The 15,070-nt window shown below is 36.7% G+C and overlaps 1 protein-coding gene across 2 annotated transcripts in view; it reads right to left on the bottom strand.

The window, feature by feature from the left end:
- st3gal5 (ST3 beta-galactoside alpha-2,3-sialyltransferase 5) overlaps positions 1–13,056 on the bottom strand; it is a 41,920-nt gene extending 28,864 nt beyond the window's left edge. For both annotated transcript variants that reach the window (XM_066649444.1, XM_066649445.1), the window contains exons 1-2: positions 12,939–13,056; positions 2,803–2,876 (exon numbers count right to left, since the gene is read on the bottom strand). In XM_066649444.1, coding sequence (XP_066505541.1) covers positions 2,803–2,876; positions 12,939–13,022 — 158 coding nt within the window. In that variant the 5' untranslated portion in view covers positions 13,023–13,056. The remainder of the gene's footprint in view (positions 1–2,802; positions 2,877–12,938) is intronic.
- Positions 13,057–15,070: the final 2,014 nt, after the last annotated feature.

The raw sequence follows: 15,070 nt of genomic DNA, 5'->3' as shown, positions 1-15,070 counted from the left end.
GTAAATCACAGATATGACAAAAAACTAAAAGCATTTCAAATGGCAACTTTCTGGCTTTAAGAAACACTAAAATAAATCAAGAAAAACAATTGTGGTAGCCAGTAGCAGTAGCAGCAAATTTTCATTATAAACACTAACACCTGCATCAGATTAAAGCTGCTCATTAGCATGCAGGTAAAAGGAGTGATCACTCCTTGGAGAGCTGTTGCAACAAGTGGACGGACATGAATCATGGATCCAACACCAGATATGTCAGATAAAGAGGGTAAATCATCACACAGTGTTGCACAAGATGTTGGTTGTTCACAGTCAGCTGTGTCTAAAATCTGGACCAAGTACAAACAATACGGGAAGGTGGTTAAAGGCAAGCATACTGTAGACCAATGAAGACATCAAAGTGTCAAAACAGAAAACTTAAAGCAATATGCCTTGAACACAGAAAATGTACAACAAAACAAACTGGAGTCAACGTCTGTGCCCGAACAGTAAGAAACCACCTAAAGGAAATGGGATTTACAGAAAAGCTAAAAGAAAGCCATCACTAACAACTAAACAGAAAAAACAAGGTTACAATGGGCTAAGAAAAGGTCGTGGACTGTGGTTGATTGGATGAAAGTCATATTCAGTGATGAATCTCGAGTGTGCATTGGCCAAGGTGATGATGCTGGAACTTTTGTTTGGTGCCGTTCCAATGAGATTTATGCAGATGACTGTCTGAAGAAAACATGCAAATTTCCACAGTCGTTGATGATATGGGGCTGCATGTCACTGCACTGGGGAGATGGCTGTCATTACATCTTCAATAAATGCACAGGTTTACATTGACATTTTGGACACTTTCTTATATCTATCGAATATGTTTGGGGATGAGGAAATCATTTTTCAAGATGATAATGCATCTTGCCACAGACACATAAGGTCAATATCATGGCCTGCAAACAGTCTGGATCTGAATCCAATTGAAAATCTGTGGTGGAAGTTAAAGAAAATGGTCCATGACAAGGCTCCAACCTGCAAAGCTGACCTGGCAACAGCAATCAGAGAATGCTGGAGCCAGATTGATGAAGAGTACTGTTTGTCACTCATTAAGTCAATGCCTCAGAGACTGCAAGCAGTTATAAAAGCAAGAGGTGGTGCAACAAAGTACTAGTGATGTGTTGGAGTGTTATTTAGCTTGTCATGATTCCATATTTTTTTCCTCAGAATTGAGTGATTCCATAATTTATTCCCTGTGCTTGTTCTAAAAATCTAACTGTTACTGGCTACCAAATTTATTTTTCTTGATTTCTTTTAGTGTTTCTTAAAGCCAGAAAGTTGCCATTTGAAATGCCTTTAGTTTATTGTCATGTCTGTGATCTACTTTTTTTCTTCAAAATTAAATAACTGAAGGAACATCCTCAGAGACTGGTGATTCCATAATTTTTGCCAGGGGTTACATATTCCATATTCCAAGATGTTTCTTTATGTAACCAAATATGGTTATTTTGTGGCATTGTTCAAAGAACCCTTTGTAGCACCTTTTTTCTTAAGTGTACCTGTGCACATATGCCAACACAACAATATTTATTTATTGCTAACCACCAGCATGCCAATAAAAATGCAAATACTGTTTACGTTGTCACTTAGCTGTCATTTACATGTCTGTAAAGCAATCCTATTCTTATTTTTATGAATCAGATTTCTGTATTTGTTCAGAAATTTAAGCAACCCTAAGATGTGCAATGATAAATTAAAATGATTGAAGTAATATACTGTTATGCTTTTATAAAGAGGTGTGTGTGTGTGTGTGTGTGTGTGTGTGTGTGTGTGTGTGTGTGTGTGTGAAGGGGCAAGTTCCCAGAAAAGTATCTCAGTGGTTTCTTTTCCTCTTTCTGTCTGGCAGAAAACCTTGGATCATGTCTGAAACAATTTTGATTACTTATTTGAAAATGTAATATGCCCAGTAACATGTGAACCATTAAAGTTTGCATGAACACAAATGTGTATGTAAGATGGACTGCAAAGTATACTGTGTGCGTACAAAAAATAAATGGAGATCTACACTGACTTTTTGTCTGTGAGTGACTTTCTCTGGGCCCAGAAAATGGGAGGCAGGGGTAATTTTTTTTAACTTCTGCACTTAAAATAATTAATTCCAAGAAAAATAAATGTTGTGTATAACATTATGAACTGTGCATTATTACACACTTTGGTTGTTTTAGTGTCCCATATTAGCCTCACTGTGAGCTTACATTATTACACTGTAGGGCTGAAATGATTATTGGAGTAACTCAAATAATTTGATTACTAAAATGTTCGAGGCAAATCCTTTGCTCAAAGATTTAATGCGGCACAATTTATTTTGTTCTCTATGGCAATGGTGGAAAATGAAGATACCAGTGTGAGTAAAAGGCCAAAAAGTGTGGGACCATTTTACTCTGCCTAAGGCAGACAATGCAGACAAGATCTCACTCATGTAATTTATCCCTCCTCATCTCTCCCTCCCGCGTGCGGCACGCACACACAGGTTACATCTCTTTGTTATTTTGTACCTTCATACATTTTGTTATTTATTCTTTATTCTTAGATGGGATATTGCAGTGGGCGCACCATTTTTCCTTTTTTTTATTAAGAAAAAACTAATGACAAATAGGCTACCCTATGTTGCATAACACACTATTGATATAGTTGTTATCAAAAGTATGATTTATCCGATTAATCAATGAAAAAATTGACAGAATACTGGATTCCAAAAATATGTGATAGTTGCACTGTCTGCATGCAAAAAAGAATCTGAAAATAGTAGGCATGTCTATCCCTTACCTGATTAGTGGTAAATGGAATATTCGGATTGTCATCCTCATCCTGTCAGTACCTATTTTCTCATGTGTCGATGCCTATGAAAAAAGATTAAATGAAGGTAAGTCAATTATAGATAGTAAAATATATTACACAAAGAGATTTTTAACTAAGAATTCTTTTTTTTTTTGAAGTTTTAAGATTGGTAAAAGCTTCTGGTTTGGAAAGAAAGGAAACGAGAACACTTGTATGAACTGGCGATGCTTAAAAATGTTAATGAAATACTACAAGCAATGTTTAATAAATCTTTAATCTATGAAATTGTTGAAACAGTTAAAAGAACATTCTGCTTACAAATGACTTCAGAAGTACATTACGTAAGAAACAACATATTTTCTCCATCTTCAAGCTTTGCCAATTTTAAAGAATCACTCGTACATTCACTCACACTTTGAGTCGCCAATCCATCTACCAACGTGTTTTTTTTTTTGTTCTGTGGGAGGAAAACGGCAAGGACTCCTCACAGACAGTCACCTGGAGCAGGACTTGAACCCACAACCTAAAGGTCCCAGGTGTCCTGTTGTGTCTGTTTTCCCCACCATGTGCTCACTTAGCACATGGCTCTGTTTGTTATTGTCCATGTCTCCGCCCATGTCCTGCCTTTGTTCCGCCTCCTCGTCCGTGTCTCATTTGTAATCCTGCCCCCTCATTATCTGTTTGAGGTGTACCTTGTATGTGTTGTATATTTAAGTTCCTTTGTGTGACTCCTTCTTTGTTGGACATTACACCTTCGTTTGGTGCTCTCTTGTCTGTCTCGCGTCTGTCTCTCATGCCCTCCAAGTCAGTCTTTCTATCTCTTGTCTCATGTCTGTCTGTGTCCAAGTTTAGTCTGTTTAGCTTTGTGTTTTAGTTCAGTCTTTTTAGCTGTCCATGTTCAAGTTTAGTCTGTTTAGCCTTATTTGTCTGTTTAGTTCTCCCTGTCCATGTGTCTATTTAGCTCTGTCTAATATTTCTCTGTTTAGGTCTCTGTCTGTTTAGTTCCCTCTGTCTAGGTTTAGTCTGTGTAAGCTCTCTCTGTTTAGATCTATGTTTAGTTCTATCTGTCTAGGTTTGTCAATCCAGTTCCCTCTCTCTGTCTAAGCCGATCTGTCCAAGTCTCTCAGTCTAGGTCTTTCTTGGTCTAAGTATTCTGTCTTTGTTTAGTATCTTTTGGTGTAAATAAAGTCACTGTGTTATAGCGAGTGCATCCGCCTCCGTCAGTCCACTCAGTCCTGACACCTGGAGCTGTGACTGCAACACTATCTGCTGCGGCACCATGCCACCCTCTTTTAAATACAAGTTAATTGTAATTTTTAAAAAAGAACAAATTATAAACATTTTTCTGTAGAAATGTTCTAGAAAATATACCATGCAAAAACCTCTAAAGAATTTAAAATTGGACAATGCATTTATATGAGGTGTGAGATTTGCTTTTATATGTTTAAAATGCACAATACCTTTAACACAGCTGTTTAAAACAGCACCTGATATTAAAATCCAAAAATCTCTGAATATTTTGTTATTAAAAAAACACTTCTGTACAATAAAAAAGGACTAAAGTGCATCTGATATGACACTAACAGGTAATTTTACACTAGAAGTAAGTGATTTTTGATTTCTTATTTAATATTCATATTCAAAAAAGAGTGGGGGAAAAATACATTAAAACCTGGGTTTTTAACTAGATTTTTATGACATAATACTGAGTAAAAGGCAGAGAAGATGAACAAATGATTACTGAAGGCCTTTCATATTGAACTTCAGAACAGCAACAGTGATTCCAGTGGGTGAAGGCAGGAGTTTCAATATTTGCTATCATGATTATAAGCTTAAAGGAGCTATCTGTAATATTGACACCAAGTGTTTAAAATCCGAGTTGTCTGCCTCCTCCCCAGAGAAGCTCGAGCAGGATGCCAGTTTGAGGAAAATTGAACGAACAAGCAAGAGACAAGTTTAAGAACTATGGACCATAATAGCTATGTGAATGTGCCATAATCAACATATTTATACAGAATTAAACATAATTTCACTAAAACACCTACCTATGAAAGAAAAAGACAAAAATGTGAACAAGCAGCCGCCATTCCCCTGTATTTATAAGCCTTTACTGTACAAACATACTTCAAATATTTAGACTAGACAAAGCTAATGTTACTTATCGATAAATGTCATTTAGGAGGCAGATCTTTGTTTCTTATTCACAATTTTCATAGTCAAAGTTCATAGTCAAATTTTGAAGCAACTGTTCTAGTTCTTCTAGTTTATCAGTATAAATCACACAAACCAATTGTATGTGATAATGTTCATATGTGTTTAGTTATATAATTAGTTAATACTGTGTATATACTTAAACTGCAGTACAAAAGGAGGACATTTATTGTGGAGGGGATTTTTTGTTGTGGCGGGAGAAAGGAAAGGGATAAAGGGAAGTTTTTTTAGTCTTTCAAAAGTTCGTCTTTTCTCGTGTTAACATTGATAGCAGAGGATGATTAGCAACTACAGAGTTCCGCCATCATTTGAAGAAGGAAAACCGTATGAAAGTTGGAAAAATGAAGTTGCTATTTGGACCAGAGTTATGGAACTTGACAAAAAATAAACAAGCGCTTGCCGTGGCTTTTGCACTGTCAGGAAGAGCAAAGCTTGGTGATTGATTTCTCAAAGAAGAAAAAGACAGAATATACAAAGCTTATTCGAGTGCAGTAATAGCATTCAAGCTGCTAGACACAGTCGGCTTGTATATGAACGACCGACAGCTTTGACAGCATGTTCAGATTTGACTTAAGCATCAATGAAATCTCAAGAGGATATTTGGAGGAAAATCTTCAGCTTCAACAATGGGAATTAAGCAGGAATCTGCATGTGTAACAGAACAAAGGCGACAGAGAAGTAAACCATGTTCCCAAAATGATCAGCAGAAGACACCATTGCCTGGCACTAATCCCCTGGAAAGGTATGGTCGCAGATCAAAATGTGCCATTTGTCAAAGCACATTCCATTGGGCTAAGAACTGTACACACAAGGTGAGGTGAGCAAGGCAAACTGACTGAAGATTACAAAAGTAATGATGTAGAGGAGTGCAACATTGCTCTATATACAAAACTGATGCCCACAGAAGCAGAAATATTTATGACAGAATGCTTTAGTTTTGCAATAATAGACACGGCATGCACAAGAACTATTTGTGGACAGGAATGGCTAGATAGCTACATCACTGAACTAAGCCAAAATGAAGGAATCTGAGGAAGACCGAAACACTCAGTCATAGACCCTTTAGATTTGGGGATGGAAAAGTGGTGTACTCCAACAGAATGTTAAAACTTCCTGCAAGAATTGGACAGACAAAGTGTCATATAGAAACTGAAGTTGTCCCAGTAAAGATTCTACTACTTTTGAGTAAAACGTCCATGAAAAAGGCTGGCACAGTGCTGGATATGGAAAATGACAATGCAATAATGTTGAATCAACCTGTAAAGCATGACTCTACAAGCTCTGGCCATTACTGTGTGAAACTTATGGACAATGAAGAAAAATATATTCAGAGTGAAGACCATGTACTGATAACGGCTGAAAATATCCCTTCAAAGGAACAAAAGAATGAACTAGAAAGTAAGTGCAATGAAGAAATATTGACAATCTTAGAAAAAATGAACTCAGCAGAAAAACACAAAGTCCTGGTGAAGCTTCATAGACAGTTTGGTCATGCTTCTGCTGACAGACTGCAGAGGCTTCTAATTAGATCAGGCTATAAAGATGCAGAATGTAGCATGATTTTGCAGAAAATTGCAGAAATAAAGAACTGGAGAGATAATGTGTTTGAGGAGATTGGGGATGAAGGGCAAAAGTGCATCTCTACATGATGGGTGTGTACCCTCAGAGAGACACAAAATGGATTAGTTCCAAAAGCACGATTAGTAGCCAGAGGTTTTGAGGAGTTAGAAGTGTCAGAGCTGCAAAAGGATTCACCCACATGTGCGTCAGAGTCACTTTGGCTACTTTTGGCAGTTATTTGTCAAAAAAGGTGTACACCTAATTCTATGGATATAAAAGCTGCATTTCTACAGGGAACAGTGCTGTCACGTGACATTTATATCAAGCCTCCCCCTGAAGTTGATTGTGAAAGAATATGGAAGCTCAAAAAGTGTGTGTATGGTCTGGCAGATGCCTCATTGTACTGGTACAACAGAGTTAAGGACATAGTGCTGGGAACAGGAGGAAAATTGTCTAAGGTTGATCCAGCTGTTTTCTATTGATATATATTTCTAGTTCACGACTACACCGTAACTGGGGTACTTGCCTGTAATGTGGATGACTTTATTTGGGGAAGTACAAAGTTTCGCTCCAACTGTGATTCCACATTTCAGATCTATTTTCGAAGCCCATGATAACTTTTGTTATGTAGGTATAGACCTTGTTACTGTTGACGAAAAGGTACAAGTACACCAGGAAAACTACATTCAACACATGCAACCCATACATATAAACCCCTCACGAGCTGTGCAAAATGATTCACCACTCTTTGAGGAGGAAAAAGACCTGCTTAGATCGAAGATAGGCCAGATTCTCTGGATTGCAAGACAGAGCAGACCAGATGTTATGTTTGATGCAAGCTTCAAAATAGCAACTGTCCAAACACTCCATGAAGCCAACAGAATAGTATGCAAACTTAAGTCCAAGAAGGTACTTCTGAACTTTCAACACTTAAACTGTAGTACAAAACGAGGACTTTTATTGTGGAGGTTTTTTTTTTTTGTTGTGGTGGGAGAAAGGAGAGGAATAAAGGGACGTTTCTTTGTTCTTTCAAATATTCGTCTTTTCTCCGGTTAACGGTATGTAATGTCACTAAACATTTACCTAAGTGAAAGGCAAAAAGACAAAGAGCCCCTGCCATTTTCCCTGCATTTACAAGAATTTACTGTCTAAACCATCTTAAAAGTCTTTACACTAGACAAGGCTGGTGTCATCTTCCCTTCAACCATTAATGTCATTTTAGAAGACAGATCCTTGCTGCTTATTCATAATTTATGTATTCAAGTATTTAGTTCCACCTTAAATTGGTCCGTTTGAGTCTTATTTGCGTTATTCTCCAGCTTATTGAATACTCATTTCCACATTAAACAGCTTTGCAAATTTTATCAACAAAACTCATTTTGAAACACTTATTTCTCATTTTCACATCTACCTACTAGTGAAATGTGTACTACAAGCTTGATTTCTCAGTTCCACCTTAAATAGGTGAATATGCGAGGCTTTTCAAACACTATTCTCACTCCTTAATTTGCTTTGAAACACAACACACCAAGGAGAAAGACATAAATCTGCCTCAATTTCTTTAAAACAAACAAACAAAGGTATTTCCACCTTTTAATCATGTTGCTATTCACCTTCTTCATATAAAACACCAAACCACAGTCCTGACACTTTTCAAATAGCTATGCCTCACATTCTTTATATGAAAAACACAACCTATGGTGTTTACTCCTTTTAATCTATACATAGACGCCTGTGCTTCTATATATTTTTCAGAAATGATTTGCTGTTACCTGTTTAGGGGGAAATTAACCAGTTCTGGCTCTGTTATGTAGTGTTGCTGCTTCTAAACTGCATCCACCTTTCAAACACAAGGCCCCTTATTTTCTCTCATTTTACTCCAACTCTGGTCATGGAGATTTTTAGAAGGGCAATGGGGCTTATTGGGTCCAGTAAAATATATTAACTGAAAAGTTAAATTTTAATTTTAATTAAAAAATTGATGATCCAATGATCTGTTCACTTGGTCATTTTATGGCTGCAAGACACAAGGTTTTTAGAACTGGCAGCAGTAGGTTTGGACTGTAAAATAACTGGACAGAGGACGGGATCACTGGGCACTTCTCAAAGAGAATATACTGTTTCAGAAATGAGATGAGAGGCAGCAGGATTTTAGCTTTGACAGTTTCCTTAATCTATGATCACACACCCTGGACATTGGACTAAGTACAGTAAATATCTTACAGATTGCTCCTTAACAAAAATAAGATAAATCTCTCCTCAAAAATGACCAGTACTGCTCTCCTCTCAGACCAAACATTTAACTTGACATACCATGCCTGTGCAAAAAAATATTCTGATTCGGAATATACATTTTTGGATAATGATTTTCTATATCTAACTATCTTCTATATTATTATATATATAGAGCACATTTCATATATCAGTATCAACCAAAGTGCCACACAAAATTCATACAACATAAAAGAAGAACAAAGAATACAAAACACAATGGAACACAAACAGTAACAATAACAAGAAAACAAACAGTAAACTAAATATATTTTGTGAATGTTTTCAAAAATCAGATGCCTAAAACAAGTGAAATTTCAATTCTGTTATTAATAATTAATAAAGGGCAGTTAGACAAAAATATATTTGTGCAATATTTCAAAAATCAGGAAATTTTGTTTTGTTTTTGCTTTTATTTCTATACGTGGTCAGTTATCAGAGGTATACGAAATAATGTAGTTTGCTGCAAAACTTTAACTACTGTATTATTACAAATGAACAGGTGAATACAATTATATGATTGTAAAAAAAAGTTGATATTTTCACAAATAAAACAATGCCTAAAATAAGGGAAATTTCAATTCACCTTTTAGTGCCAAAAATATTACTAAAGGGAAGATAGGCCTAAATCACATGTGTCAAACTCAAGGACCGCAGGACAAATATGGCCCGCCGTGTCATTTGATGTGGCCCGCAAGAGCTTAAAAGATCTGATTGACTACAATCTAGTGGCTTAATGCCGTCGCTTCACGGGTAACATAATCGGCATGAATTGTGGAAAATGGAGTTTATGGTCAATGCACGCTTTTAGACTTAATTATTAATTATTCTGCCACTAATTCTAAAGCGTGCATTGACCTTAAACTACATTTCCCACAATGCATGCCGATTATGTTGCCCGCCAAGTGACGGCATTCCAACACCTAGATTTCAGTGTATCCTCTTCAATGTGATTTTTTCAACAAGTGGAATTAAAAAATAGCTACAAATATTGATCCCAAAATGTCCAGGAAAAGAAAAATTAATGGCAATGGAAGACAGTTTCATGAGAGATGGAAAGGCGATACATGTTTTTGCTTCAAGAAGAAAAACCGGTATGTCTTTTGTGTTATGAGACGGTGGCAGTTGTCACAGAGTACAATTTACATCTGCACTTGGATACCAAACACAGAGCAAAGTATGCCAAAGTTAGCCTTCAAGAAAAGCAACAAATACATGTACAAGAATTAAGAGGCAAACTGCGATTGCAGCAGAATATGTTCACAAGAGCTACGGCCCAAAATGAGGCACCTGTGAAAGCTAGCTTTATTGTAGCTGAAGAAATCGCTCGCGTGTCTTTTTCAGAGGGTGCATTTTTTGAAGCAGTGTATACTGAAGGTCATAACTTGTGTTTAATGATATTTTTCTTTATTCACTTGGATAGTTTGATCATTGATTGATGGAGTAATATGAGTTTCTAAATCTGACAAACAAACAGGATTTATGTTGTTAACAGAGCAACAAGCAAACATTTTTATATCTATGCAAATATTTATAAGTTGAATAAGTAATAAATTCAGAGTTATTTAACATTAATGAGTACTTACATTTATTCTACATTAAATTTGGTTACATTTAGTTACATTTATATGGTCTTATAGTTAAATCTGGCCCTTTGAGGGCAACCATTATGCTGATGTGGCCCTCTGTGAAAATGAGTTTGACACCCCTGGCCTAAATGTTTTGTGAATTAAAGAATTGTTTGTCTGATTTTATGTTCATACATGATCAGTCATCAGAGCTATATGAATGTTCTACATGTGCCTTTACGTTTTGAAGTATTACATTTTAAAAAAAGAGATATGTATAACATATAAATTCTTCAAAGATTGTGAATGGTTTCACAAATGGAACTCTTTTTATCAAAGACCTTCATAGATCTGGATTTCATTGTATTGAAAATCACTGTCCTTGTTCACGGTCTACAGCAGCGGTGTCCAAATATTTTTCAAAGGGGACCGATCTGGATCATATTCTTAAGGGCCAGTCTCTCTTTCCAAATACATAATTCATAAATTGTTTATAACAGTGTATTAGCTGTGGCTAAGCATACTTTATGGAAACGTTAAAACGACTTAATATCTCATAATTATGTGATAATTATCTCGAAATTATGAGATAATATTTTGTAATTATGAGGTACGTATCTTGTTTTTATGAAATATATCTGTCTCCACTGTGTCGGTAATAACAATACGGTTCAGACACAAGAGCCACTGAGCCGTGGTTTCACTAGGTCAAGTTCAAGAAGTTTATTGTCATTTCAGCAGTATACAGTGTTTACAGTACACAGTGAAACTAAATAGCATTCCTCCAGGACCAAGGTGCTACATAAACCAATACACAACATTAAAGTGCAACTAGTGCAAAGCTTGTGCAAACATAAAACAGTGCACACACATTAAAGGGCAAAAGACATGGCTAAGAAAAATACAAAACAATATACATACAGTACAACACGATAATACAAGACAATACAAAAACCATAAGATGGGGGGGGGGGGGTTGCTGAGGGAGAGAGACACTGCAATTGAAGGTGTATTTATGCTGTAAACAGTAACTGGATGTTTACTAGGTCACAGCGCAATGACTAGCGATGAGCCATTGGTCCAATTGTGTCTAGTTCGTCGTCCATGTAAAGTTTTATGTGTTTGGGCTTATTCCTCATTAGTAAATACATTTAGATGTTATTTGTCAAGAGGGTTTGGACCCATACTCTGGATATTGAATATTTCACATATCTGCTCCATGTCACAGTAATATGAGGAAGAAAGTGTTCTTATTAAAAAAAAATCCAAACCATAATATCCTCAAACTCCTAAAACACTTTTTCTTCCCCGTAATCATACTACATCGTAATAGATTCTCTCGGATTTATCACAATGCCACTTTCTTCATCAGAAATCTGATGAGTACTTTCCATTCCATTTTCTACATGAACCTTTGGTCCTCCATGTTTGTTTTCTGGAGAATGCTTTTTATAGGAGGCGCTCAGTCACAGAACCAGGAGACCTCAGCCAATAGCATTCGACACAGGCCTAACGAGTCCTCTGATTGGTCAGAAGGGTTCGCTGCTCTCTGAACAATGCCTGCCCCTGGTTCTACAGATGCAGAAATTAGCTTTGCACTACACTGACTGAGATATTTGGAGCAAAAGTGAGATTATGCAGAAGTTGTCATGTGTGAGCGGAGAAGACGTTGACTTTCGTTTGTGCAAGACATATCTCCTTCAAAAAAAACAAAAAAACAAAAATACACATATTGGTTTGCGAATGTGCAACATTTGTGCATGTTTTATACGAGTGTGTGAATGTGTTTTGCACCATATTCCCAAATGCACAATATGTAGCAAAACTGTGAGTGTATGATGTTTGTGCACTTGTGTGTGTACAACTGTTAAGTTGTATTTGTGGGAGAGGAAAAAAAATCTGCATGTTTGCAACACCTAAAGAGGTTTTCAAATTTCTTCAAATTTATTGACAGTAATATGTGACTATTTTCTGCTACAAAACTAGACTTCCCTGTCACATGTGCTCATGTGTTTTGCACAAAATATACCCCCACAGGGTAGAAGGCATGTAAAGAATCAATGGACCTCTTTTTTCTCTGAATAACCGCAGACTGAAATTAGCTCCTTATTCGCAGATGCAGATTATTCGCAGTGACCCTCGGTGAACAAAAGGGACTATTCGATGTGCACATTATTCATGCTCTGTACGCTTCATGGACAAATGAATAGCACTAAATACAGAAAGTAACACACTGTTTACCCTCACAACACATAAAAAAGCAAATACATGTACGAAACCGTTCCTTTCTTCCTTTACTTAATCACTGTTTATTTTGTTTATTTGACCGTGTCCCTCGTTAGAGAAGCCCCTGAATAACTAGAGACCCATCTACCATGTCCTATACTCGTGTAACAAACCTGCCTCATGTAATTTATTATTTCAGTTAGTTGGGAATGTGAAATAAAACACCTATTGTATTAATTTCGACGATTATGCAGAGGCGTATTCTTAGACTGAAAGGGTTTTTTTTACCTTTAGGTTTTTATCCCTAGAATGACCATGTCTTCTTTTTCTTGCTTTACCCTGCTGTCCAGAGCTGCTGTGGCCAGCGTTCATACAGAACGGTGTTATTTGAGTCAGTGTAAGTCGCTTCTGTCTGATAGTGGTAGTTGTCGTCTGCTTTCTTTCGTAGGCGTTTGCCAAACAGAATAAGGTCCACTACCGTCACCTACTGAAGCGGAGGCGAATAACGCCATCTGTTAGATCGAGCCTGTAGAGTGTGGAGAAACAAGGGGGATGTTTTCTAATAAATCTTATATTCTTACTTGCTAAATACCACATCAATAAATGAAATTAAGTGGGAACAATTGTTTATTTCTTGCTTTCAAAAATCAGTACTCAAAATGTTGGTACTGGTAATGCTGTATTATTCATTAGTGGATTCACAGGAAAAAAGGACATTTATCTTTGTTGTTATTTTGTTCCTCAGATTTGTACAACCCTGACCTCATTATTATATGCTTTTCTGTGTTTGTGCCTTGTATGCAATAAATAAATAAAAATAATAAAAAATAGAGAGAGTGAGAGAGAGGTAGTGGATATATCCATATTCATTCATTCATTGTCTGTAACCCTTATCCAATTCAGGGTCGCGGTGGGTCCAGAGCCTACCTGGAATCATTAAGCGCAAGGCGGGAATACACCCTGGAGGGGGCGCCAGTCCTTCACAGGGCAACACAGACACACACATTCACTCACACACACCTATGGACACTTTTGAGTTGCCAATCCACCTACCAGCATGTGTTTTTGGACTGTGGGAGGAAACCAGAGCAGCCGGAGGAAACCCACACAGACACAGGGAGAACACACCAACTCTTCACAGACAGTCACCCGGAGCAGGAATCGAACCCACAACCTCCAGGTCCCTGGAGCTGTGTGACTGCGACACTGACCTGCTGCACCACCGTGCCGCCCTTATATCCATATTTTATTTTATTTATTTATTTTTTTTTTTATGTTTATCTGTACATTTTTCAGACTGTTTGAAAAATGTGTAAAATTGTATTATTTCATTGTTCCTATTTTTATTTTTATAACAAAAATACGATTTCATTCATTGTTACGATTTCCTGATTTCTAATATTTACAATCTTAATTTAGGAAAAATGAAGAAATAACTTACCCAAGTTTCAGATTTTTCATTAGAATATTATAAAATATTATAATTTAATATATTTTTGTGTCATATATACAGTAGTATGCATGGACAAGACAAAAACAATTTAATTCACATTTTCTGACTATGGTTTTGTCTTGCCCGTGTGTTTATGCTACTCCTGGTTTTAACTGGGCCCAGGTCTGTATTCTGCCCACTTAACCACCTAATTTTCAAAACCACATCATTTTGAAACACGGATGTTTCCTGTTTGAGTTTCCATGTATGCTATGTTAGTTGTTGGTCAGAGTACATAAGCAGTGACAGTTCTCAGAATAACACACACAAACAGGAGCATAATTTAATCCTTTGGTATGAGCTGGAGTTTCTCTTGGTTTCTGATGTGACACAAAACTAATTATAGTATAATATAAAACAATACCTGGCATTACTACCACATTAGTGTATGAAACCTACAAAAGCATCAATATCTACATTAAAATAGGTTTTAAAGAACATTTTAGAAACGTGGGATGAGCAGGTGTCTTCTTTATACTATACATCAGATACTTCAAATTACGGCACACTGCTTTTTTTATTTGACCGGCCTCTTTAACTACAGCAGTAAAACATGTGGTCTGGCCAAGGGCATAGATTTGGGTAGAGATGGAATGGACATGTCTCTATACCCAGCAAACACACAAGGTTACTTGTTGTCACAGTTGGGGGAGGATGAGGAGGCAAAACCAAGGCAAACACAACAAACACGGGCAGGGAGTCAAGAAAACAAACTAGAACTTAACTAGGACAGGAACATAACTGTGAACTGGTGGTAATGTGTAAGACAACAGACAAAGAAACACATCTACACACGCAAGAACCGACAAGGGAGTACTGAAACAAAGAGACTAATATATATATATATATATATATATATATATATACACACACACAAACACACAGAGCATTGACAAGGAACACCTAGTCCCAGGTTATCAGTCCCGAT

The sequence above is a fragment of the Hoplias malabaricus genome, chromosome 17, assembly GCF_029633855.1.
Source record: "Hoplias malabaricus isolate fHopMal1 chromosome 17, fHopMal1.hap1, whole genome shotgun sequence".
NCBI lineage: Eukaryota > Metazoa > Chordata > Actinopteri > Characiformes > Erythrinidae > Hoplias > Hoplias malabaricus.
The sequence above is the reverse complement of the archived record's forward strand: the minus strand, read 5'-3'. Positions and strand labels throughout refer to the sequence as shown.